Source organism: Ursus maritimus, unplaced genomic scaffold (assembly GCF_017311325.1).
Source record: "Ursus maritimus isolate PB19 unplaced genomic scaffold, ASM1731132v1 scaffold_16, whole genome shotgun sequence".
Classification (NCBI taxonomy): domain Eukaryota; kingdom Metazoa; phylum Chordata; class Mammalia; order Carnivora; family Ursidae; genus Ursus; species Ursus maritimus.
The window spans coordinates 5,359,093-5,387,002 of NW_024424008.1; the positions used below are offsets into that span (position 1 = coordinate 5,359,093).

The 27,910-nt window shown below is 39.4% G+C and overlaps 1 protein-coding gene across 1 annotated transcript in view; it reads left to right on the top strand.

Moving 5' to 3' along the window:
• SWAP70 (switching B cell complex subunit SWAP70) overlaps positions 1-27,910 on the top strand; it is a 69,927-nt gene that overhangs the window by 1,676 nt on the left and 40,341 nt on the right. Inside the window, exon 2 of the mRNA XM_040630772.1 lies at positions 23,755-23,895. Within this exon, the coding sequence (XP_040486706.1) occupies positions 23,755-23,895 (141 nt within the window). The remainder of the gene's footprint in view (positions 1-23,754; positions 23,896-27,910) is intronic.

Here is a 27,910-nt window from a genome sequence, read left to right on the forward strand (position 1 = left end):
TGAGCATTTGTGTTATTTCCCCTTTTTGGTGATTATGAGTAGAGCTATGTTTTACTTTTCACTTTTTTTAGAAGATTTTATTTATTAGAGAGAGAGAGAGAGCGAGAGCAAGCATGAGTGGGGGGGAGGGGCAGAGGGAGAAGCAGACTCCCTGATGAGCTGGGAGCCTGATGGGGGACTCAATCTCAGGACCTTGGGATCATGACCTGAGCCAAAGGCAGACGCTTAACTGACTGAGCCACCCAGGTGCCCTTACTGTTTTTACTTTTAATTTACCTATACCGCTATATTTACAGTGGATTTCTTGTAGATAGATGTAGTTGGGTCTTGTTCTTTAATCTATTCTGACAATCTCTGTCTTTAATTGTTCTGTTTAGACCATTTACATTTAATGTAATTATTGATATGGTTAGATTTAAGGCTACTAATTTTACTGTTTGGTTTCTGTTTTCCAATTTTTTGTTCCATTGTTTCTCCTTTCCTTCCTTATTTTAGATGATTTGAATATATTTTAGTATTTCATTTTAATACTGAGTTTTGTTTTTTTTTTAAGATTTTGTTTGTTTATTTGACACAGAGAGGGCGAGCGAGCACAAGCAGGGGGTGCTGCAGGCAGAGGGAGGGGGGAAACAGGCTGTCCGCTGACCAAGGAGCCCAATACGGAGCTTGATCCTAGGACCCCAGGACCATGACCTGAACTGAAGGCAGATGCTTAACTGACTGAGCCACCCTGGCGCCTCAATACTGAGTTTTTTTGACTATATTTCTTTGTATAGTTTTCTTAATGGCTGCTCTAGAGATGATAATATATACCTAACTTTTCAATCTACTTAGAATTAATATTTTACCACTTTAAGAGGGATGTGGAAACCTTATCACCATTTAAGTCCTTTTAACCTCTCCGCTTTATGTTATAATTGTCATATTTATTAATTTACACACATTGAAAACCTTGTCAGACAATGTTAAAATTTTTTTGCTTTTAACCACCATTTTTATTTTAAGCATCCTTTTTTTTTTTTTTTTAAGGTTTTATTTATTTATTTGACAGAGAGAGACACAGCCAGTGAGAGAGGGAACACAAGCAGGGGGAGTGGGAGAGGAAGAAGCAGGCTCCCAGCAGAGCAGGGAGCCCTATGCGGGGCTCAATCCCAGGACCCCAGGATCATGCCCTGGGCTGAAGGCAGACGCTTAGCGACTGCCACCCAGGCGACTGAGCCACCCAGGCGGCCCGTAGTTTAAGCATCTCTTAAGAATAGTTTTTTCTTCCCAGATAATTCTCACTTTTTTTTTTTTTAAAGATTTATTTATTTATTTGACAGAGAGAGAGACAGCCAGCGAGAGAGGGAACACAGCAGGAGGAGTGGGAGAGGAAGAAGCAGGCTCCCAGCAGAGGAGTCCGACATGGGGCTCGATCCCAGGACCCCGGGATCACACCCTGAGCCGAAGGCAGACGCCTAACAACTGAGCCACCCAGGCGCCCCAACTCTCACTTTTTTTAAAAAAATTTTTATTTGGGATGCCTGGCTGGCTTATTTGAGAGAGAGAGAGAGAGAACACACAAGCAGGGGGAGCAGCAGGCAGAGGGAAAGGGAGAAGCAGACTCCCCGCTGAGCAGGGAGCCCAAAGTGGAGCTTGATCCCAGGACCCTGGGATCATGACCTAAGCCTGAGCCCAAGGCAGACACTTCACTGACTGAGCCACCCAGGCACACAGATAACTCTAATTTTATAGATAGGGTGGATTAAGCTTATGTGATGTTTGGTGGTTGCCCGTACTCCCAGTTGTAAGTAGTAGCTAAATCTAGTACCAGGATTTTCAGACTTTTGAGCCATTGTTTTTCCATTTTTTCTCATTTAATTGATGACATAATTGAGATGTTTCTATTACTTCAGTTGCAGTCCATTCGAAATTGTCCTTGCGGCTGCTTATAGAAAAAGGATTTTTGACTGAAAGGCCTGGCAAGAAGTATTAAATCCCAGTACATACCTTCACCCACGAGATGTTGATAATGCAACTGTGCAATTGTATTTTGTCTGTCCCTTGTCTACTTAACTGAGAGACTTTGGGATTGATTTAGTTCTGTTCATCTTGCCAGTCTTCCTGGAATGGAAAATATAAAAAAAAATTTCTATTTAGATCTTTCCTTTTGTTTTGATTCTGAAATTTAATGTCCACTGATTTATTGGCTAGGAGTAGTGTTTTTACCTTAATTTGTTCGTTCATTTATTTTTTCATGCAATAACCTTTTATGTGTCTATTCTGTGTAAGGTACCATGTTAATTTCATAACAAGATTAGTATTTTTAGGCTCTTAATTGGTTTATTAAATACCAGACTAAATATCCAAAACGAGTGTTAAAACTTATCACTTTGTAAAACTATATGGGCATTCTAAAATATTTTTGAATTAGCCTTTTTGAATTACCTTCACAATATTTGACACAATGAATAGATATTCACTAACTGTGTAGTAGACACTTCATGTGTTAGATACTGTGTCCAGTGCTAGGGGTGGTAGTAGAGGTGGGGGGAAAAAAGAAACAAATACAAATTTTTGCCTTCAAAGAATTTAAATATTGGTAGGCAAATTAAGAAAATAATCAACTATTAGAGGTGGTTGGTTCTCTCTCTCAATTATATTACTCAGTTACCTTATCCTTAAGAAATGTAAAGTCTGCTTCTCTGTCTCCCTCTGCCCCTCCCCGCCACTCATGCTTTCTCTCTCTCCCTCTCTCTTTCACTTGCTCTTTATCTCAAATAAATAAATAAAATCTTAAAAAAAAAGAAATGTAAAGTCTGGTGGTTGAGATAAGTAACAAATATTTTTGGATAGAGGATGTTGAGTGGGTTGGAAGATAAGGGGCCCATGAGATTTTAGAGGAAGAGGTGATTACTTTTTACTGGTGAGATTATTTCATGAACAAAGCTTCTTTGAAATGAACTCTGAAGACAGGTAGGATGTGATTATATAGAGATGCGGGAGGGAAGGGTAAGTCATTCTATTCATTCATTGATTCATTCATTCATTCACTGGATATTTGTTGACTGCTGTCAGCTCCAAGGCATCCCTGTGAACTATTGCAGCAGACAGGATTAATCAGACATTATGGGGACTTCTCTGTAATTTATTTTGATTGCAGTACAGAATATGAGTGTCTGTGTCAATGTATATTTAAGAGAGAGTTATTGCTGGTGATAAAGCAATAGAAATAGATTGTGGTTAATGCGTGGAAGACGCTGAGTACTGGGTCCGTGAGGTAGGTGCCGTAGAGCCTCCAAGTTTTCTGAGAGGTGATGGGCCATGGTAAGTGCACTTTAGGAAGTCACTTGGGCTGTAGCATGTGACCTGGGTTAGAGTGGTTTGGGCATATTGGAATTAGGAAACTATTGTAGTAGCCCTAATGAGAGGTAATAGGGGCTGGAGGTGGGGAGGATGGACAAGTGGGGGATAGTGGGTGAAGGAATTTTGCTCTCTACTAGCCTTGACTCATGACTGGGTGTGAGGAGAAATGAAAAGGACAGAGTCAGAAATGTTAGAAATTTCAACTGTGGATGACCAAATGGACAGTAGTGGTTTTTAATAGAACAGGAAAGTTATGAAAAGGAACTGTTTAGAGAAGAAAGGAAAGTTAGCTTTGAACATGTTTTGTTTACTTTGTTTTGTTTTTGAGGTCCTTGTTGGAGATGATGTTCTTGGCAAGGGTAGAGCTGTCAGTATAGGATCTGATTAGTTGAAACTTGGAAAAAAGAGAGGAGAGATTAATTGATGACCTTGGGGAATGGCTAGAGTATGTAGTGAGGAAGAACAGAAGCCAAGGGACCAGAAATGAGAGTAAGAACCACTTTGGAGCAACACTGGAACTGAGGGAGAAGAGATTTCAAGGAAGACATAGTCTCTTATCTTCGAGAGTTCAGTTATTATTATTACTATTTTTTAAAGATTTTATTTATTTATTTGACAGAGAGAGCCAGAGAGCACAAGCAGGGAGAATGGCAGAGGGAGAGGGAGAAGCAGATTCCCCGCTGAGCAGAGAGCCCCATGTGGGGCTCGATCCAGGACCCTGGGATAATGACCCTAGCCCAAGGTGGACACCTAACCCAGTGAGCCACCCAGGCGCCCCAATTATTATTGTTCTATACATATATTTTGGAGATTTTAAAGTAATGCGAGTGATTCTTCCCTGCTATAGTTTATAAACTACATACTTCTTCTGTAAAGAGAAGTTGTGAAAAGTTTGGAGTATTGGCATCATCTTGGGAATAAATTCATTTTTTTACTTTTAGGAGATTACTTTGTAGTACAAAACTCATTTAGATAGATATGTTTGAGTTACTGCTATAATTAATAAATACTGGGTAGTCCAGGTGGCCTAGTCAGTTAAATGTCTGCCTTTGGCTCAGGTCATGATCTCAGGGTCCTGGGATCCAGCCCTGCATTGGACTCCCTGCTCAGTGGGGAGTCTACTTCTCCCTCTCCCTCTGCTCCCCCACCTCCCCATTCATGTGCACATGCTCTCTCTCTTTCAAATAAATAAAATCTTTTAAAAAATTACTAAATATTTTCCTTCAGGGTTGCCTGAAGGAAGTACAAGAAAAGCTTATGTTTTATACCTAATTTTTATTAACTAATAGCATATTTTGGAGTGAAACAAAAATTACTACCTCAGTAAATTTCAAAACTTGAAATCCAAAGAATAAATTAACAACATAAGATATTATTTTGTTGTTGCAAACATAGACTTTCATTAAATTTATCAATAAGATAAAAATATGTAACATAGAATTGGAAAACCACTTGTGACTTGCATAAGCTACTATAGAGGCAAGATGTTGAGGTTGTTTAGTCAGTGATGCTTCCTTGTTAAGACAACTAGGCATGAGGTCAATGTAGGTCAATATCTTCCTGATCTTCATTGATGTACCCTTCTCCTCCCCCCAAGCCTCTGCTCCCTGTACCCTCCAAAAAAAGGGGAACCACCTCTGCCTCACTTTTCTTAACCTTGATTCTTTCACCCTCTTCCTTCCGCATTCCCTGTGATTTCCCAGGCTTCTTCCTTGCAATCTGTGCACCCTCTGCAGGAGATCTCTCTTTGGCTACAGTTGTAGTGTTTCTGGCTCCCCTCCTGAGTCGCAGTTGTACATGTCTTTACCCCCCACCACACTCAGCCTGTGTAGTCATCAGCTGTATTAGTTTAATTTGCAATGGGATTGTTAGAAGGCAACTCGTTTTTTAAATTGTCCTGTTGATTTGGTGTTACTCTTTTTCAGGCTGGATACAGAGGGACATTAAACTGAATTTTTATTTTATTTTTTCTTATTTTATTTTATTTTATTTATTTTTTTAAAGATTTTATTTATTTGAGAGAGGGAGCGCAGGGTGAGCAAGAGAGAGCACGAGTGGTGGGGGAGGGGCAGAGGGAGCAGAAGAAGCAGGCTTCCCACTGAGCGGGGAGCCAGATGAGGGGCTCCATCCAGGACCCTGGGATCATGACCTGAGCTGAAGGCAGACACTTAAAACAACTGAACCACCCAGGTGCCCCTGACTTATTTTAAATTAAGCGTTTCCTAATTGTGTACGGATGTACTTGTCGACTGCTGAAGTAGATATGGTGGGGAAAGAAAACTTCAGAAACACATTCTCTACTTGCTTTTAAACTTGTGTTTATGAATAGTCTTTCCTTAGAACAAACTATAAGACTCTTATTTGTTTTGAATGCAATTTTATTTCTTTTAAAGGGTTTTATTTTTAAGATTTTATTTGTTTATTTGTCAGAGAGAGAGACCGAGAGAGAGCATGTGTGCACAAGCAGAGGGAGTAGCAGGCTCCCTGCTGAGCAAGGAGCCCGATGTGGGGCTCGATCCCAGGACCCTGGGATTATGACCTGAGCTGAAGGTAGACACTGAACAACTGGGCCACCCAGGTGTTCCTTGAATGCAATTTCAATATACACTATAACTGATGTGAGATTTAAAACTGCTGAGTGATTGATGGAACCTTATCTGTAGGAAGATGCTAGGTACATATAGATAGTTGGGTAAATATCACTGAGTTGAATGTTACAGGTTTTTTTTTTTTTTCCCCAGCCATTTTTTCCCTTGGTTTGGTTTTGGTTTTCATGCCCTTTTTCTCTGTGTGTATGTGTGTGTTTAATTTTATTTTTAATTAATTTCTACACCCGTGTGGGCTTGAACTCACAATCCCAAGATCAAGAGTCACACACTCCACTGACTCAGCCAACCAGGTGCCGGTATATATATATATTTTTAAATGAGGGACATTTGTGTGTGGATTCTATATGTTATGAAACATTACTAATAGGCCATCTGAAGCAGACTTTGTTACTTTCAGGTTTTTTTTTTTTTTTAAAGATTTATTCATTTATTTTTGAGAGAGAGAGCAAGCATGAGCAGGGGGAGGGTGGTAGAGGGAGAAGCAGACTCCCCGCAGATGTGGACTGATCCCAGCACCCCTGGATCATGACCTGAGCCGCAGGCAGACACTTAACCGACTGAGCGACCCAGGCGCCCCTACTTTTAGGTTTTGATGTAAATTTGCAGAAGTCAATGGAAATAGGTATAGGGGATATTATTTGAAGTAGAGGCAATAATTATTTTCTTCTCTACTTATGTTTTAAAATGATCTTCAGATGATTTAGAATTTCAGGGATCTTGCTGAAAGCTAATAAATCTCCAGTGTTACTTAGAAATACATGCAATTATAACCTGAAACCATAAAAGTCCTAGAAGAGACAATAGGCAGTACTTTCTCTGACATTGGCCTTAGCATTTTTCTAAATATGTCTCCTAAGGCAGGGGAAATAAAAGCAAAAATAAACAATTGGAGCTACATCAAATTAAAAAGCTTCTGTACAGCAAAGGAAACAATTAACAAAACTAAAACACAGCCTACTGAATGGGAGAAGATAGTTGCAAATGATGCATTTGATAAAGTGTTAGTATCCAGAATATGTAAAGAATTTATACAGCTCCACATCAAAAAACCCAAATAATCCAATTTAAAAATGGGCAGAAGGTATGAACAAACTTTTTTTTTTTTTAAGATTTTGTTTATTGGATGCCTGGGTGGCTCGGTCATTAATACTTTGCTTTGGGCTCAGGTCATAATCCCAGGGTCCTGGGATTGAGTCCCACATGGGGCTATTTGCTCTGTGGGGAGACTGCTTCTCCCTCTGTTTGCCACTCCCCCTGCTTGTGCTCTCTCTATCTCTCTCTCTGATAAATAAATAAATAAATAAATAAATAAATAAATAAAATCTTTAAAAAGATAAATAAAAAAATAAAGATTTTATTTATTTATTTGAGAGAGAGAGTGAGAGATCAATCACGAATAGGGGAGAGTGGTAGAGGGAGAAGCAGACTCCCCGCTGAGCAGGGAGCCCAAAGTAGGGCTCGATCATGACCTGAGCTGAAGGCAGATGCTTAACCAACTGAGCCACCCAGGCACCCGTGAACAGACATTTCTCCAAAGAAGACATCCAGATGGCCAACAGACACATGAAAAGATGCTCAAAATCACTTATCATTAGGGGAATGCAAATCAAAACCACAATGAGATATCACCTCACAGCTGTCAGAATGACTAAAATAAAAAACACAAGAAATAACAAGTGTTGGCGAGGATGTGGAAAAAAAGGAACCCTCATGCACTGTTGGTGGGAATGCAAGCTGATACAGCCACTCAGTAAAACAGTATGGAGGTTCCTCAGAAAATTATATATAGAATTACCATATGATCCAGTAACTCCATGACTGGGTATTTATGAAATATGAAAACACTAATTTGAAAAGATATATTCACCCCTCTGTTAATTGCAGCATTATTTATAACAAGATATGGAGGCAACCCAAGTGTCCGTTGATAGATGAATGGATAAAAAAAAATATGTATACATACAATGGAATATTACTCAGCCATGAAAAAGAGTGAACTCTTGTCATTTGCAACAACATGGATGGATCTAGAGCGCATGATGTGAAGTGAAATAAGTTAATTAGAGAAGGACAAATACCATATTATTTCACTGGTGTGGGATTTAAGAAACAGAACAAATGAACAAAGAAAAAAAGAGAAAAAAAAAGACGTACATATAGAGAACAAACTTTTGGTTACCATAGGGGAAGTCGGGGGGGATGGTGAAATAGGCACGGGAGATTAAGAGTACATGTATTGTGATGAGCACTGAGTAATGTATTCTATTTTTTTTTTTTAAGAATTTATTTATTTAGGGGGCACCTGGGTGGCTCAGTCGTTAAGCATCTGCCTTCAGCTCAGGGTGTGATCCCGGCGTTCTGGGATCGAGCCCTGCATCAGGCTCTTCCCTGGGAGCCTGCTTCTTCCTCTCCCACTCCCCCTGCTTATGTTCCCTCTCTCGCTGGCTGTCTCTCTCTCTCTGTCAAATAAATAAATAAAATCTTAAAAAAAAAAGGATTTATTTATTAGAGAGAGAGAGAGAATGAACAGGGGGTGGGAGGGACAGAGGGAGAGAGATAAGCTCCCCAATGAGCAGGGAGCCCAATGCAGGACTTGATCTCAGGACTCTGGGATCATGACCTGAGCCGAAGGCAAAAGATTAACTGACTGAGCCACCCAGGCGCCCCAGGGTAATGTATGCTTGAATCACTATATTGTACACCTGAAACTAATATAACACCGTATATTTATTATACTGGAATTAAAATAACATAAAAATTTTTAAAAAGAAAAAAATACATGTAATTCTAAGAAGATAAGGTGATGAAGGCTATTATTTAAATTCTTGTACATTGAAGAGAAACTTTGGAATAGTTCATATAAACACATGGTATAGAATTTATAAAGTTCGGTGCTCCTGGATGGCTCAGTTGGTTGGGCGTCTGCCTTCGGCTCAGGTCATGATCCCCGGGTCCTGGGCTCAAGCCCCGTGTTGGGCTCCCTGCTCAGTGGGGAGTTTGCTCTCCCTCTCCCTCCGCCCCTCACCCCCACTCATGCTCTCTTGCTCAAATAAATTAAAATAAAAAAGAATTCATAAAGTTCAAAAGGCCATTTACAGAAGTGAAAAGTAAGTTTTCTTCAACCCCTGTCCCATACTATTTTACTGCCCTGGAGGTAACCATTATTACTAGTTTGTTATGTTCCTTCCAGAGATCAAAGTGTACTTTAAAATTAATACTCTTATTGTTTTAGTAAGTGTTGTCCTTTTAAATATAGCACAGTCTAGCGATATTTTTTGCAACCTTTATTATAACTTTACTTTGCAATTATGGTTGCAGTGCAAATTACATGTCAGTCCTGGAAATGTCTTGAAATAAGCTTTTTGGCTGTGCAGTTTTATCCTGTTGTTTTTAGAAACACGGGGTTTTGTTTTGTTTTAAATTGTGCCCTTTTGAAGTAAAAGAGAATCTAAGTGGAAAAAATTTTTTGGGAACAACACGGGTAATTTGAATATTCATTCCTCAGTGATAGATTTTCAGCTAAATATCTTTTATTCTTTGCTTTGTAGTTGGCTATATGTCTTATAAATATTATATGTTCTCTTCCCATGTAGGCATTTAGCCAAAAAAATTTTTAGCCTTACTAGTTACAAAAGTAATTGAGCCTGGCCAATGTGTCAGTTGAAAATATAGTAGTCCCCACTTAGCTGCGTTTTCAGATTTCACGGTTTCAGTTACCTGCAGTCATCTGTGGTCTGGAAGCAGTTGATCCTCCTTCTGACATACCGTCAGTAGTTCAATAGTAGCTTAACAATACGTTACAGTGCCTACATCACTCGCTTCATCTCCTCACGTAGGCCTTTTATCATTTCTCATCTTTATCTCACAGGAAGGGTGAGTATAGTATAGTATTTTGAGAGAGAGAGAGAGACACCATATTCACATAACTTTTATTACAGTATAATTATTCTATTTTATTATTAGTTATTGTTGGTAATCTTTTTACTGTGCCTAATTTATAAATTAAACTTGATCACAGATATGTATGTATCAGAAAAAACGTGTACCTAGGGTTCAGTACTCTCCGGTAGGGTTTCAGGCATCCACTTGGAATATGTCCTCTGCATAAGCAAGACAACTGTATAAAGGAAGCAAGTTGCAGTAAAGGGCTTTTATTGTGTGAAACACAATGCAAAACTATGGTTAATTTTTGTGAACTTGGCATGTATAGTATTTTTCCCTAATCTTTTTTTTTTTAAAGATTTTATTTATTTATTTGACAGAGAGAGAGAGAGACAGCCAGCGAGAGAGGGAACACAAGCAGGGGGAGTGGGAGAGGAAGAAGCAGGCTCATAGTGGAGGAGCCTGATGTGGGGCTCGATCCCAGAATGCCAGGATCACGCCCTGACCTGAAGGCAGATGCTTAACGACTGAGCCACCCAGGCGCCCCTCCCCCTAATCTTTTTTTTTTAAGGTGTTGAACTTTATTTTTTAAATTTTTAAAAAAGATTTTATTTATTTATTTGACAGAGAGAAAGAGAGAGAGCACAAGTAGGCAGAGCGGCAGGCAGAGGGAGAGAAAGAAGCAGGCTCTCTGCTGAGCAGGGAGCCCTATGTGGGGCTTGATCCCAGGACCCTGGGATCATGACCTGAGCCGAAGGCAGATGCTTAACCGACTGAGCCACCCAGGCACCCCTTTTCCCCTAATCTTTAGTGTTATGTTTCTGTTAACCTCTGTGGTAAAAGTTGTTTCTGTTGAGGAACTAAAAGAAATCTCATTAAAAAAATGAGATTAGGATATTGGAATCATGAATGAGCCTATAAAAGTCTTTGTAAATATTTTTTATATTTCACCAAAACAAAATAATAAAGACATTTTAGTATAGTAAGAGAGATTTAAAAATCTTAAAATGGTAATAATGGATTCTGGGTTATTTCCTTTCTTTATTACTTATTTGCTAACAACTTTTCAAAAGTGAGATAAGTTGGAAGTTTTAGGGTTTTTTTGAAACAACATGTAAACTTCTGCTTTATTGAAGGTATTATACAAACTGTGAGGCGCTGTGTGTGTGTGTGTGTGTGTGTGTGTGTATCCATCTTAAGAGCCAGTGTGCATTTCTAATCTTATGACTCAGAGTTCTTAACCTTCTTGATCTCCATTTCATACTTCCTTTTGGGTCTCACTATAGTCCTGAGGTACATAGTACCTGGAAGCTGGAGACAGAAGAGGCTTTACATGACCTTTTCTCACTTACTCCATTTGCTATCTCAGAGTAGCTATGTTCTCATTCCCTCGCAACAAGAGGGTTATTGTGTAATCCCCTCAGTGGATAATTAGCGCACTGGAACTCGAGGTATTCCAGCTTGCCTCCACAGTCTGTCTTATGTGTGTCCCTGTTCTTGTCCTACAACATAAGTCCAACGCAGCCCTTTGTCTCAGCTTCCTTTATTTCCCCAGGGATTCATTTCATAAGTCTATTTTTCTACTCTGCTTTCTGCTTTATTTCCTTCTTCTCATTGTACCTTCAGGTTCCCTTTTTCTTTTTTAATTCAAAATCTGTGTTCACTTGAAACTGCAATTCTCAGCAATTAATTAACTATGGAAAGGTATTTAAGAGTAAATCTGCATATAGTTGAATTTCGTAAATGAAGAGATCTTGTGATTAGGGAGACATTTCTGCAATACTGGAAAAACTAATTTTTTCATCTTAAGGTTCTTCTGTGCCTTCTATACCTTTTGCTTCTGTAAGAATAATCACCTTTGTCTGGTAATCAGGTATGTTTGATTTGGACCAGGAGAGTGGTGTATGCGAACGTGGTGTACCAGCCGTGCTCCAACACGTGCTGAACGGTGTTGAAGGTATTACATGTCGTTGCATAAGCAGTTCTGGGAGGGTGGAGCGCTACCTGCCTTGTCAGGCAGCACATCCCATCCATTCTTTCAGCTCATAGGGTGATGGATGTGGGGTTACGGTTTTGTTGTTTTTGTTCCTGTACAGAATGGATGGCTAACATATCTTTGTTGACTGACTACGGTAGAGCCAGTACTTCAGAACTGGTCCTGTAAAGAGGGGAAGTTACTAAAACTTTTTGGGTATTTATGAGAAAGGTAGAGTTTTGAGATTATTTTGAGGATGTGGGTGTGGTAATTGGAGGTGAGAGGCTGGAGATGGGGAGACCAATTGGGGAGAATCTGTGAAAGTTGATGACTTAGTTGATGAGTGCTGGACTGGGATGGTGGCAGTAGGAATCAAAACAGATATTCCCTACCCTTATAGAGCTCTAGTCTTTTTGGTTTTTTTAAAGATTTTATTTATTAATTTGACAGAGAGAAACAGCCAGCGAGAGAGGGAACACAAGCAGGGGGAGTGGGAGAGGAAGAAGCAGGTTTACAGCGGAGGAGCCTGATGTGGGGCTCGATCCCACAACGCTGGGGTCACGCCCTGAGCCGAAGGCAGACGCTGAACGACTGCACCACCCAGGCGCCCCAGTAGAGCTTTAGTCTTTTGAATGATACAGACCCAGCAAACTGTCAATTCAAGTATAGTGAGATAAAGAAAGTACACAATTCACCTAAGACTTGTGGGATCTATTCATAACACTTGCCTGTAATGAATTATTTTATTGTTGGCTGCAACTATAGTGATTTTTAAGATCAAGTCTATCATTTTTGTCTATTTATTAATTGTCATTCTTGAGTAAAGACGAGTGTTCTTTTTATTTTTTATTTTTTTAAGATTTTATCTATTTATTTGACAGAGAGAGAGGGAACACAAGCGGGGGGAGTGGGAGAGGGAGAAGCAGACTTCCTGCTGAGCAGGGAGCCCGATGCAGGGCTTGATCCCAGAACGCTGGGATCATGACCTGAGCCGAAGGCAGACACTTCATGACTGAGCCACCCAGGCGCCCAAAGACGAGTGTTCTTTTTAAATTAAACTTTCACCAAAAAAAAAAAAGTTCTGGGCACACAGAGGAGGGGAACCTATCTAGCCTATGGGGAGGATTGGAGGAGTTAGGTTAGAGAATCCTTCTAGAAGAAGAGACATTTGTCACTGACTTTAAGGGATATGTCATACTCGTCTATAAGAACATCCACGATGACAGATACAGAAAATAAGTCCCTTGGAAAAACAGGAAAAAGTGTCAGGAAAGAGCACTAGTTGGGGAGTCAGGAGACCTGTCTGTGCTCTGATACTTGTGTAGCCATGGGAAGTCACTTCTTGCTGGGCTTCAGTTTCCTCCTTTGTAAAATGTGGAGTACCAGGTGAGGTCTTTGAGGGTTGGCCTTCTAATTTAACTATGTTAGCTTGATGTGTTTACCACAGCCATATCCTGTTGAGTATTTGCTCTGCTGCAGCTCTTTGTTGGAGTCTCAGAAGGGAGAATGGGACCTGTTACTGAGGACAGGGTGCCCTGTTTTCCCAGCATTACATTCTCTGGTTAGCTGTAAGCTGATAGAACAGCTCATTCAGTGGAGAGAGGAGTTGGCCTTGGGGGTCTGAATTAGACTTAGTAATAGGACAAACTGTATGTAAAAGAGGTACAAGAAGAGGAGAGTCCATGATTTTGTTGTTAAAGGAATGATGGTACCAAAGTTAGCATCAGGGTGAGAAGCCTGTTTTGGGGAAAAAGGTGATGAATTCTTCTTTGTGTTTTTTTTGGATGTGAGGCAAATTTAGTGTAGAAACCTCTAGAATTAGTTAGGGATATAAATCAGAGTTCAGTTGAGAGGGAAAGACCAGAAGATCTGAGAGTTATTAGAATAGAGGTAACTTAATATTGTCAGAATAAAAGCATTCTTGAAGAAGAGAGTAAGGAGAAAGAATTCAGGGCTGAAAATTGAGCTTTGGTAGAGGTGCCTTTGTGGGATCACCTTCCTCACCCCTCATTCTCCTAAGGAGAATAACCAAAAGGAAGGGAATGATCCAGAATGCCAAGTGCCAGCAGCTTGGGAGAATGACTTGTTCAGAAGGTGTCTGTCCCGTGTTGGGTTCTCCAGGAAGCAGATGGTGAGACAGAGTTGGGAGTGCAAAAGGGCTATTGAGAAGAAACACCTATGGTGGGGAAAAAGAGAGGAAGCAGGATTGGGAAAAGGAGCTGTCAAACTGTGATACGGACTTGACAAAACTAGAAGCAAATGTTACCACCATCTTGCTCAGTCATTGGCTGAGGACCCTAAGGTAAAATAGCTGGAGGCTCTCAGCTAACTACAGTCCTCGTAGCTGGGCAGCATTTCTGTTCTTGAGGTACATCTCTGTGTCTGCCACAGAATCCTTTTGAGAAAGCAATTTCATGAGCTTGATAGGGATGGCAATCCTATTATGGAGACCATAAGGAGACAGAGTGGTCAGAAGAGGGGGCAGCAAAGATAAACCTCAGATTTGTGATTTTTATTATCACTTTGGGTATGTACTGTGACTTCAGATTTTCTTTTGGAGTAGAGTGTACTAAATTGAACTACGTAATTTTTCTCTCTTGTTATAGAGTTCTCTCTCACACTTGTTAATTCTGAGTCCTTTCCTCAAAAATCTCTACTTGTATTTTGAGGAACTGGATTGCTTTACTGGACCTCAGGTCAGATGAGTCACGCCTGCTAGTTCTGGTGGTGTGAATAACTAATGGAGATACTGGTTTTTACTCTAAAAGTGATCTGAATTAGAGATTCCAATTAAACAAAAATTCTCTCAGTGGAATATCGTGGTAGTACAGTGAAGTAAATTTAGAGATCTAGATAAAGATGATGGAGAAGCAAGCTAAATTAGAGAGAGAGATAAGAAAATTCTGAAATAGGGCTCATTTAGCAAATGTTTGTTGAACATCAGGCACTTTATTGGGTTTTGGTGTTGCACAGTTGGATAATATAGACCTTCCCTTTATGAATTACAAAGTAGTGGGAGAGATAGGTGCAGACACTTACTGGAGTTAAATCTTTTTATACATGATTTATCTTCTTAAAGATATTTGTTTATGCTGTAGTCCAGTGGAGACTGGAATCTAAGGAAGTTGTCCCAGATTGGGAGCCCATCATGTGGCTTCTTCAAGAGGCATGGCAAAGCATAGTTCTTTGTGGATGACTGAACTGAGTTAGTTTCATCACCTCTATATTCCTACAGTGCTCTCTTCATATTTTGTAATTTTATTGGTGTTCTCTAGCTGGAACCCCCAGACATATTTAATTTCTAAATTTTCCGTAGATATAAAAGCTTCACTTTTTCTGATTATAAAGATAATACGTAGAATATTCAAACAACACATTGAAGTATAGAGGCAAAGGTAAAAGTACCCAAAATTCTACCACCAAGGGCAGATGCAATTAACTTTTCAGTGAATATCTTTCTAACATCTTTTGTCTCTCTTCCACCCCTTTTTCGTCCCTCTCCTTACGCTGTACACATACACACATGCATGCACACTGTTGCATATACACAAACATATATATCCTTCTATATAAATGGGACTGTGTTTCATATGATTTTGTAACCTTTTTTTTTTCTTTTTTCTTTTTTTAAAAGATTTTTTTTTTTTTTAAAGATTTCATTTATTTATTTGACAGAGATAGAGACAGCCAGCGAGAGAGGGAACACAAGCAGGGGGAGTGGGAGAGGAAGAAGCAGGCTCATAACGGAGGAGCCTGATGTGGGGCTCGATCCCACAACATCGGGATCACGCCCTGAGCCGAAGGCAGAGGCTTAACTGCTGTGCCACCCAGGCGCCCTCAAATAAAATATTTTTAAAAAATAATACAAATATATATTAAATAGCAAATGATAAAGATAATAACTAACCTTTTCATAATACTTACTACATGCCACGCATTACTACTAATTCCTTCTAGCAGTCCTACGAATAAAGTACCATTTTTTTTTTAAGATTGTATTTATTTATTTGACAGAGAGAGACAGCCAGCGAGAGAGGGAACATAAGCAAGGGGAGTGGGAGAGGAAGAAGCAGGCTCATAACGGAGGAGCCTGATGTGGGGCTCGATCCCACAACATCGGGATCACGCCCTGAGCCGAAGGCAGAGGCTTAACTGCTGTGCCACCCAGGCGCCCCTTTTTAAAAGATTTTTTGACAGAAAGAGAGAGAGCAGAAGCAGGGGGAGAGGGAGAAGTAGACTCCCAGCTGAGCAGGGAGCCTGATGTGGGGCTCGATCCCAGGACTGTGGGATCATGACCTGAGCCAAAGGCAGACGCTTAACCAACTGAGCCACCCAGGCGCCTCTGTAACCTATTTTCTTAAAGACGTGTTAAGGTCATCTTTCCATATCACTGCTCATAGATACAGACAATATTCTTAATAATGGCTTTGAATGATTTACTGTGTTGATGCACCATGTTTTATTTAACTACTTTCCTATTCTTAGATATTTGAGATGTTTAGATGTTTTCAGCCAGGGACGCTGCTAAACAGCCTGCAGTGTGTAAGATACACCTCCCCCTGGCTTCCTAAACAAAGAATTATCTGATCTAGGGGCGACTGGGTGGCTCAGTCCGTTAAGTGTCTGACTCTTGGTCTTGATCTCAGTGTCGTGAGTTCAAGCCTGTGTTGGGCTCCATGCTGGGCATGGAGCCTACCTGACAAAAAAAAAAAAGAAAAGAAGTCTGAAAAAAAAATATCTGGTCCAAAATGTCAGTAGGGATGGAGAAGACCTGCTCTATTCCTTCTCCAGTGTTGGGTGGTGGCTATCTTCACTCCCCTGTATCTGTTCAAATGCCAGGTATTGTTACTCAAGCAAAAAGTAATAGCTGTTTTAGTTTGCATTATTTTGATTACTAATGAGGCTTAGCATCTTTTTCTATATTTATTAGCCGTCAGTTTCTTTTACACATTTCCCATTCATGTCCGTTGTCCATTTTTTTGTTAGGTGCTCATCTTTTTTTTTTTTTTTTTAATTTATAAGAGTAATTTGAATATTGGAGCTATCAGCCTTCTTTTGTTTGTTTCTTTGTGGTGTCTCTTTTTAAAGGGAAATTTAAAAAAATGTTGTCAATTTTATTGATATTTTCTGTTTGATTTCTGAAGAGGGCTAAGTTGATTAATTGCCTGAAATAACTTATTAAAGGTGGTTCATTTAGAATGAAATCCAGTGGCATTTACTGTAGGTAGTTTAATGGCATATAGTCTGTAGAGAACATCACAACAGGTGGTTTTGATTAAGGTATCCGGCCTTAATCTGTCCGTACGTGTTGGGCTCCTGTGAAGAATATAGAATACAACTATTGGGCAAGTTTCCGTCCCTCACTGAGCTGCAGTTAGGTATTTGAGATACTGCTAGCATATGAAACAATTCATTTAAATGCTGAGTAGGAGTTCAGTGGACAGGAGGGCCAGTAAAGGTTTCCTAGAGTTAATGGAGAATGACCCAGTCTTGAAGGATGTAACTAGGCACAAGGGAATGTTTCTGGCACCCCATTTTTGTGAGACAGGCAGATAGGAGACTTGGGTTCTCATCGCTGTTTTGTTATTAATCAGTGTATGACTTAGAGCAAGTCTCAGGCCCCAGTCTTTTTATCTATGAAATAAGGAGACAGGAGTAGGATATTTCCTAAGATTGTTGTCATTAGTAAAATATAGTTCTACTGTTAAAAGAGAATTTTCTAGGGATTTGTTCAGCATTTATAGAAATTCTGCCTTCTGGATAGCATGTGAGGTGCTGTGGGAATGCAAGGATAGGTAAGACATGGGCCATTCTTTCAGAAATTCACAATCTTGGGAGAGGAAAATCATGTGTGGTAGTGTAAAATAAAAAGTACAGAGTGCTTGGGAAATGCAGAGTGAGGAAAGACCACCTTGATTTTCGGTGGTGGAGGCTTCTGAAAGGGATAGCATTTATGTTAGGTAGAAATGGAGGTATAGGGGTGGTTGGAGCAAAGGCCTGGAGCGAAGAGGTATGGTACAGGGTTTGTGTATGGTACAGTGAGTAAACTTGTCCGGTGGGCTTCGTATGTTTGGTACAGAGGGGTAGGAAGAAACGCTAGAAAACTAAAGAGGGCCTGACTTGTCGAGTGACTTAAATAGAGGGCTGAGATACTTACTTGGTTTTTACTTCCGTAGGCTTTTGATGAATTTTAGATGAGGGAATAATGTGATATTAGTAGCGTTTTAAGATTAATTTGGTAAGGGGCGCCTAGGTGGCTCAGTCGTTTAAGCATCTGCCTTTGGCTCAGGTCATGATCCCAGAATCCTGGGATCGAGCCTCACATTGGGCTCCCTGCTCAGCGGGGAGTCTGCTTCTCCCTCTGCCTCTACTACTCCCCCTGCTTGTGCTCTCACTCTGTCTCTCAAATAAATAAATAAAATCTTTTAAAAGATTATTTGGTAAAAGCGTCTAGGATGGTAATTGCATTTAGGGACTGAATCAACATTGACTTGGAGATTTCTGAGGCTGAATACAATGAAGATAATTTAAGAGAAAGCAAGCAAGACTTAAATAGTGATAAGCCGGATGAAAAGGTATTGTCAGGACAGGGAAAATGACTCTATGTGGTAGGGGCAGGACTTCTATGAAGACAATGCTCTTAAGGCAGGGCAAGGTACTGGTAGGAAATTGGTCATTCTGGTTCATTGTTAAGAAGAGTTTTCTGGTAATTCGCCATTAGCTTGAAATTTTATAAATCAGACAGGAATTTTCTTTTTTTTTTTTAAAGATTGCTTATTATGAATTATAATTCTATAATTGTGTTCGTTCAGATAAGCTTGTTGGAATAGAGATCCCCACCCCCCTTTTCTTCAGTGTTGAAGTTTGCCCATTACGCACATCCTGTAAAGGGAAACTGTGTGACTTGTGGGAGGGCACGTTTCAGAGAACCTTTATAATCTCTACATCTTTGGGAGAGAGGAGGGTAGACATTATGCACTCATGTGTGTTAATATACTGTTTAGTTGTTCATCATCCTTGATTTTGTTTTCATGATAGTTGGAGTAAAATGCTTAAAAAGGATCAATGGCAAACCACTGAACAGAACAGACCAACGAACAGGGCTCATGCAGCTAATTAGTCATCTCTTGTCAGCAAAGGTCCTGCAGAGGCAATAGTAGAGAGATGGGTTGTTGGCATGGATATGGATCTTTTATTGTAGTAACAATAGTTTATTCTTCAAGTCGGGGGAATGAGAGCAAAGTTGCTTAGCAATCATGTGGGCGCCGAAAGAATGGCCTTTGGAGGAGCAGGCATTTGAAGTGGGATAAATTCAACTTTTTTGAGAAACTTGCCAACACTCTGATTAGAGTGATTCAGGGGCAGTCCTTATACAAATCAAGAACTTGCAGCTCTCTTTCCTCCTGATTGCTTTTGTCCTGATCTGCTTTCCAGCTTCCTCATTTGGAGAGGCTAGTGTCTCTTGGAACTGGTTCCCCCAAAGGTGGGTGCTAGCAGATGGGGGCTTCCTGAGAGAGAATGGTCCCAGAGTTCTAGGAATATCTCGTTCTTCGCCACTGGATTTAACTTGGCTCCACAAAATAGTGCCAGCCCTCTTATTGGGTCCTGGAGAACTGACTGAGTAGGGTTAGGGGAGCACCAGTCCATCACTGCACCCTATCTACAACATGCATACATGGCCGCGGGGTCATAGGGCTCTCTGTTCTTCCAGAAAAAGGGAAAGTGGCACATGTGGAAAGGGCATCAGAGCAGGAGGCTTGGGTTCTAGTCCCAGTTTTATTACACATAAAATTCTATGATTTGGGGCACATCTCCTAATCTCTGACTCAGCCTCTACATCTGTAAAATAGCAATAATACCTACTTTTCCCAGGGGCAAGACTAAAACCAACTAAAGGATGATGCAAGTCTACTCTGAAAAGCATAACCTACTGTACAAGCTTATGGAATGTTTACTTCTTGTTAATAGTTTATATTCTGGCCTTTAAGATTTTGGTTTCTTTATACATTTTATTTTTTATTAAAAAAAACTTGAGATACTGTTTAAGCTTTTAAAAAATTGCTGATGATTTTTTTTTTTAAGTTTTTATTTATTTATTTGAGAGAGAAAGAGACCACAAGAGCACGGGCAGAAGGAGAAGCAGACTCCTCACTGAGTGGGGAGCCCAATGCGGGGCTCAATCCCAGGACCCTAAGATCATGACCTGAGCTGAAGGCAGACACTTAACTGAGCCACCCAGGCGCACCCGCCTCCCACCTTTTTAAAAGATTTTATTTATTTATGCTGATAAAAATTTTTGAAAAGTTTTAAAGATAGCACACTTGTTTTGTTCTCTTTTAGTATCAAAACCTGTTCAGATATCTGTTACTCAGTTTGTTATTTTGTTTGATGAAGAATTACCCATTCTAAGCCGTATTAACAACGAAAAAAGCTGAATTTATGATCAAATTGTAGCTCTTTTGCTGAATTCATAAAATGAGTTCGGGTTGACAGTTAAGGATTGGGCTTTAAAAAATTTTTTTTTTAGAAGCAGGTTTAACACCTTATTCTGCAGTGAGGATGCTGAGACTGAGCAAATAGGTAGCAAAACATTTAACCATTATAAAACGGTAAGTGGCAAACCACTGAACAGGAACAGACTGCATGAGCAGGGCTGGCGCTCAGATCTCCTCTAGGTCCTTATTACTATTAAGTACTGTCTCCCTCACAGTTTGTTTAACAAATAAAGATAAAGGCAGTTAAGAAAATTGTCACTGAGTTCAGCTATACCTCTGTTTAACAGAAGTGCTGTTTAATTGTCCAAGGCCGAAGTCTAGAGTTCAGTTCTAAACCATCTTTAGTAGGATCACTGAACTGAGCTAAGCACCTACACATACAAAGAACATTGTTGACTTTAGAGAACTAAAACCATGATGTTCTTATTACTAGAGAGTGTTGGACCTGGGATTACAAAACGCGAATTCTAGTCTCAGTTCTGCTAAGTAACCTTAGTTAAAAACAAAACAAAACAAAACAAATTTTATCTCTTCGAGCCAGTACTCACCATCTATAAGATGAGGAGGATGACACTATGGCACCCAAAGCCCCTGCCAGGCCTTCAGTGGAAAGGTCTGTGAAACCCGAAGGTAGGGAAGGGGGGGTGTGGGAGAGATTGGTGTCTCCTTTTGTCCTCTGAGGTGTTTGCATTAAGCAGCTACTTTTCTCATGTTATTCCGCTATCTAAAAGCCTGCCAATTGCCCTTTCCTGTCCAAAAAGCTCTCATTATTTTACGGCCTAGGTTACATTTCACTTCCTCTATGAAGTCACTTTATCACACATTGTTTCTCTTCTCTGAACTCACTGATTGTCCTTACATCTCACTTATCTGTTAATCATGGTACACTGCTGTGGAATATGCCTTCCTTTTATACCTATCTCTAGAGAGTAGATTAATGTAAAAGAAAAAATATAGACTTCAAAGATAGATTTAGCTGTGTGATTTTAGGTCAGCTGCTTTTTAAAAAATACATGTTTAATTTTTTAAATAGGTAGAACATTTTCGAATAGGTACAATTTTTTTCAAACTTAAGAAAAAGGGGAGGTGCAGTGAAAAGTCTTCTACCTCAGGTCTACCACCAAGGTAGTCTTTCCCCTACTGTTATTAGTTTCTTATATATTCTGCTAGAGTTTCTTTCTTTCTTTCTTTCTTTCTTTCTTTCTTTCTTTCTTTCTTTCTTTCTTTCTTTTTCTCTTTCTGAAACAGAACCTTTATTTATTTTATTTATTTTAATTTTTATTTATTTGTCAGAGAGAAAGAGAGCACACAGTTGGGGGAGTGGCAGGCAGAGGGTGAAGCAGGCTCCCTGCCGAGCCAGGAGCCCCATGTGTCACTCGATCCCAGAATCCTGGGATCATGACCTGAGCTGAAGGCAGATGCTCAACCGACTGAGCCACCCAGGCGCCCCTCTGCTAGAGTTTCTTATTTTTCATTTTCTTTTTCTTTTACATAAAAGATGGCACACTAAACATAATCTTAAGCATATTGCTTTTTTCACTTAACTTATCTTGGAGATATTTTCATATTACCACACAGTGAACTCTTTATTGTTCTTAACGTTTTATGAATGCACCATAATTTAATCAGTGGTTGGGAATTTTTACTTGATTGAAATCCCAAATGATTTCAGATTTGAATGACCTTTGAGCCTTATCTGAGAAAATTGCTCCTTATTTCTCTAAACTTGTATTTCTGTAGTACATTATAGGTTTTAAGCACTTTACGGTCTTGAAGTTGATCCTCACAAAACCTCTTTGGAAGTAGGTGATTACTCTGTAAGTTTTACTAGGTAAATAGAGAAAGGAAATATCTATTTAGGTTTTTGCTGACTGTGGTGCAAGATTCTTCAGCAAAAGCTCTACCGTGCGCTTTTCATGTGCTCTACTATTGGCAAATAGAGGTTTTGCTTGAGAAACACAGCCTGCTTTGTAGGGGCTGATAAAGGTCTTCATTACTTCATTTATAACCATTTGTGAATTTACTTCCTTTACTTACTTCCTTAAAACCAGTAGAGCATGTAGAAAAGGATCTCCACATAAATGAAGCTTTGAGAAACAAAACAAATATAGAGAGAAGATATGCAAATATTCTTTTTATAGGTTACTTTTTTTAATCTTAAAAAATCCTAACTGAAATATGTGTGTACAGAAAAAAGTGACTTGCTTAACGGTATTGAAAGTTTCATTGAGATGAATGTGGTTCTTCAAGTGATTAAATGTGTAGGGCAGAGTATATGAGTATCAGGTGGGCCCCAGAGCCTCTTGCTGGTAATATTTTACCCTGGGATTTAACATCTGGTAAGATTCTCTGTTAAAGCCAGTACAGCCTGAGCTATGTAATTGACCTTTTTAGAATGCACGAATGAAATGGGGGGGTTTTAAGTTTTAAAATTTTCATTTAATGCAAAATGAGATTAATACTCAGACCAAATTGCTAATTGAACTGCCTGAGTGTTAAAGTATGCACTCAGGTTATGCCAAAACCAGTAATACTTTATATACGGAATGCGAATTTTCTACAGAAAACTTTCAACCATTTTGGTGACTTCCGAGATACTTTTGCAATTAATTTTTCTCCTATTTCTAAACCAGGCCCTTGATTTCTTTTCTCTTTTTGTATTTATGTTCTTTTAGACTCATGCTGAAAACGTAGCCTAGTATCCTAGAATTGTAGAGGTATTTGGACACTTAGAGATTGCTAATTAATATTTGGTACCTTTGTATATTAACTTGGCCCTTTGCGTGGAACAAGTGAGAACTGTGGAGCCCAGAGAGGTGTGATTGGCCCTGGTCACTTTGTCCAGAACCCTCGGCTGCAGCTGCCCAGTTCCATGTTCTTTCTCTTCCAGCTCTATCTGATTGACACTGCTCTACTTGGGGAGAAGTTTAATTTTGGAAAACATCCTCTTGTGCTTTCCCCCTTTTTTCTTTCTAATGTGGGCCAAGTAATAAAAAACTACAAGGAATATTATAGTCACAGATATCTAAACATTTTTTTAAAGTATAGTTGACACATAGTATACATTAGTTTCAGGTGTACGGAGTGGTTCAACTTCTCTATATGTTATGCTGTGCTCACCACAAGCATAGCTACCGTCTGTCACCATACACGCTATTACAGTGTCATTGACTGCATTCCCTATGCCGGTCCCTTTATTCCTGTGTAGAGTCATAGATCTTGCACGGAGCCGACTCACTGTAGACTTGTTTGAAGTGAACCAGAACTGGGGAGGGAATGAGGTAACAACCGAGTGAGGAGCAGGCAGCCGAGCAGTACTCACCCCATATTTGTTAGCTTATTCTCCATCTTTCTCTCCCTAGCCAGGGAGCAGCCGGTTGTGTTCAGACAGTGAAGCTGCCATGTGTTGGTTAGCGGGTGCCTTTAAACTACTTTCTTTCCCCCTTAGGTCCTTTCCCACAACCTGTGCACGGTGCTGAAGGTTCCACATGACCCTGTTGCCCTTGAAGAGCACTTCAGGGATGATGATGAAGGGCCTGTCTCCAATCAGGGCTACATGCCGTATTTAAACAAGTTCATTTTGGAAAAGGTATGCTTTTAATGTCTTTTTGCTTATAACGTTGTTTAATTTGCACATTTCAGGTGGGCCCCAGAGCCTCTTGCTGGTAAGCTCAGTAAGGAGTTCGGGTGTGAGGCATCAGGAGAATAAATCGGAAAGGAAAGAAAGAATGGGAGACTGACATTTCCTATTTCTTCCTCTCCTCCACTGTCTTCTAAAACTTGGTTTGGTATTTTACAACTTGGCTCATTTTTTGAGATTAAGAGCTGTATTTTGTCTTCTCAGGGTGCTTTTTTTTTTCCTTCTAAATTCTGGTTCCACATATACTGGCAATAATTGTTAAAACATGGGTATGTTAGGGTAAAATGTGAATACCAAAGGTGATGTTAATTATCTTTACTAAATAGCTGTTGAACAGCAAAGTTTTCATCATAGACTTTCCAGGGTACCACTCAGATGCTTCCTCTGGGGTAAAGATGCTGCAAAGACCTATTATGTGTTTGGAAGCCAAATATAACCTATTGGCATTGCTGCCATGTTCAGTTTCTCTTTTGGTTTGGATAATTAAAAATTGACATAAGAAGGTGTTGAATTTAATGTACTTCTGTTTCTTTTCAGAAGAAAATAATCCAAACTGATGGCATCTTCAAATAATTTTAAAAAATTGGTGATTAAAAAATTATTAAAGATTGCAAATGCTTATTAAATAGGCAATTAATACAAAAATATATGAAATAAAAAGTGAATGCCTCTTTATTCTATCTAGTCTCCTCTCCAGGAGTAACCACTCTTAACAGTTTGGTGAATGTCTTTGCAGATCTTTTTAAATATATACATGCAGGGGCGCCTGGGTGGCACAGCGGTTAAGCGTCTGCCTTCGGCTCAGGGCGTGATCCCGGCGTTATGGGATCGAGCCCCACATCAGGCTCCTCCGCTGAGAGCCTGCTTCTTTCTCTCCCACTCCCCCTGCTTGTGTTCCCTCTCTCGCTGGCTGTCTCTATCTCTGTCGAATAAATAAATAAAATCTTTAAAAAAATAAAAAATAAAAACAAATATATACATGCAAACACACCCCTGCGTAATACATTGTGTTTTGTTTCCATATAGCTAAGATCATGCTGTACATAAAGTTCTTCAAATTGTTTTTTTTAACTGAACGATGTATTAGTATCATTTTTCCATATTGTGTACACTTAGTTTAGATATGAAAGTTATCATTTATTCACATGAATGGTGGGAAATTCCTGCTTTTGCCTATTTATGACACCAAGCATGAAATTTTTGGGTATATTTTAAAAATGCCTTTCAAAAAGTGACAGTGATACTACTTTAAAATTAAAAGTAAAATACATTTAGGGGGACCTGGCTGGCTAAGTCTTGATCTTGGGGTTGTGGGTTTGAGCCCCATGTTGGGTGTAGAGATGACTTAAATAAATAAATAAATTTAAAAAAATTTAAAAACTATATGTTCCCGTCACCTAAATACCGCAACTATTTACATATTTTTTTCTACGGTTTCTTTGGATTTTTATTGCTGTATATATATATATACATTTTTTTGTAATTTAGTGTCTTTATAATAGTAAAGTACAGCAATTAAAATTTACGATAAGTTAGTACTTTGGAAAATGTCAAAATGTTGGTGAGAGTTCTTTAAAAAAAATCTCATGTTTTAGGGGCACCCGGGTGGCTCAGTCGGTTGAGCATCTGCCTTCTGCTCAGGTCCTGATCCCAGGGTCCTGGGATCGAGCCCTGCGTTGGGCTCCCTGTNCAGCAGGGAGCCTGCTTCTCCCTCTGCCTGCTGCTCCCCCTGCTTGTGCTCTCTTTCTCTCTGTCAAATAAATAAATAAAATCTTAGGAAAATAAAAAATCACATGTTTTTCACAAATTTTATTGCAGAGGTTGTCAAGATTACAGTATGTTCATTTATGTAGTATTCTTTATACCTATGTCTGTTATTCCATATCAGCCTCACAGTATGATTTTGTGTTTGTTTTATGTGTATATGTGTTAAATGTTTTTTAAGTATTTCCTGCGGAGATGATAACATTGCTTTGATCATGCCTAATAATTGGGGAAAAAAGAGAAATCATACTATAATGAAATGTAAGATTTAATAAGGCCCACAGAAGCCACAAATTGTGTGATTCCATTTATATGAAATGCCCCAAATAGGCAAACACATAGACATAAAAAGTAGATTAGTGGTTGAGGGGAGGTGGGAATGGTGAGTAACTACCAATGGGCTTGTGGTTTCTTTTTGGGATGATGAAAATGTTCTAGCGTTAGATAGTGATGGTGGTTGCAAAACTTTGTGAATGTATTAAAAACTATTGAATTGTACACTTTTAAGCGCAAATTTTATGGTATGTGAATTATATTTCAATAAAAAATGTTTAGGGGTGCCTGGATGGCTCAGTTGTTTAAGCGTCTGCCTTCGGCTCAGGTCATGATCCCAGAGTCCTGGGATTGAGCCCTGCTTTGGGCTCCCTGCTCAGCGGGAAGTCGCCTTCTCCCTCTCCCTCTGCTCCTCCCCCTGCTTCTTCTCTCTCTTTTTCTCTCTCTCGCTCACCCTCTCTCTCTCAAATCTTTAAAAAAAAGTTTGAATCAAATTATTACAAGAAACTGATTTGTGAGGTCTCAGAACTGCATAGTGTGATGCTGTACTATTTTCTGGAGCTTTCCCTGGGTGCTGTTCCTTTCATTGATGAGGTAGCTCGTTTGTGTTCTGTAGTTGTGTTACAAGTAAATATGTCTTAAATTCCACAAATATTTGATGACAATCAGGGGTGCCTGGGTGACTCAGTTGGTTAAGCGTCCCAACTCTTGATTTTGGCTCAGGTTATGATCTCAAAGAGTTTTGAGTTCGAGCCCTGCCTTGGGGTCTGCACAGGGTGTGGATCCTGCTTAAGATTCTCTCTCTCCCTCTCCTTCTGCCCTTATCACCCCCCCCCATGGAAAGATAATCAGAATTAGGTCTGTTATGCAAATATAGAACATACTGGGAAATATTCAGAAATCTAAAAATTGCCTTTTCAGTGATAGAATTTGTGTGGGGTGGGCCAGTGGATAGAGAAAAATGGTTTCATATCTCAAAGTGCTGTACTCTAAATACTGTATTTTGTTCTCTTTGGTGTAACTTTAGTTAAATATCTTGAATTTTAAGTTTTAAAATGTTTTTTGTTTTAGTATTTAGGTATTTTAAAGTTCTGTAATTGGGGGAGAAAATATAGCCGTATTTAAAAAGTTCAAAATTTGCCACTAAGGTTGGAGAAAAACTTATTCACAAAATGAATGAGGATGTGATGAAACAGTCAGTTCTTGTTTATTATTGCTTAGCCACCTGGAGTGGAATTTTGCCAGTCCTTCAATCCAAATAAAGCAGCCAAGGTTTCCATGGTGTCGGTTTAAATTGAGTGAAGATTAGTGCCTTGTTTTGAAACTTGGTTGAAAAAGTGCCAGTAGTGACTGGAGAATGTTAACATAAAGTTTAGAGATTGTAATTGGTTGTGCAAAAGAAATATAAAGTAATGATTAAATTTGCAGGACGGGATATACGTATCTATGTATGTCATATGTATATATATTTCACACACGCTGTTTCATTTGATTGTCATGTGAATCCTGCAGCGCGTAACTGGAATTCCTATTCCCATTTAATTCAGGAGGAAACAGAGCATAAGGTTGCCTAACTAATAAGGGTTAGACAGATTTAAACCTAAGCCATTTAATTTCTAGATCAGTGTTCTTTTAACTGTACTGTTGGGGGATTAATCACTTCCTTCTAGAATTATTGTTTTTCCAGTTATTGGGTATATAGGAGAAGGGGGAGTGGCTTAAAAGCTATTCTGACAAATCTCAGACTCTGTCAGGCTCTAGTTCTCTTAGATTTTTTTCTCAAAAATTTTAAGATGAGTTTTTTCCTTTTAATTAGTATCTGGTGTTCTTCAGTGTTCATTTTTATCATTTTTTTCCCCCAGGTGGTTTTAGAGATTTTCTGCCTTTGCCTGGGAGAATTATTCTGAAGGCGTTGGGACTAAGATAA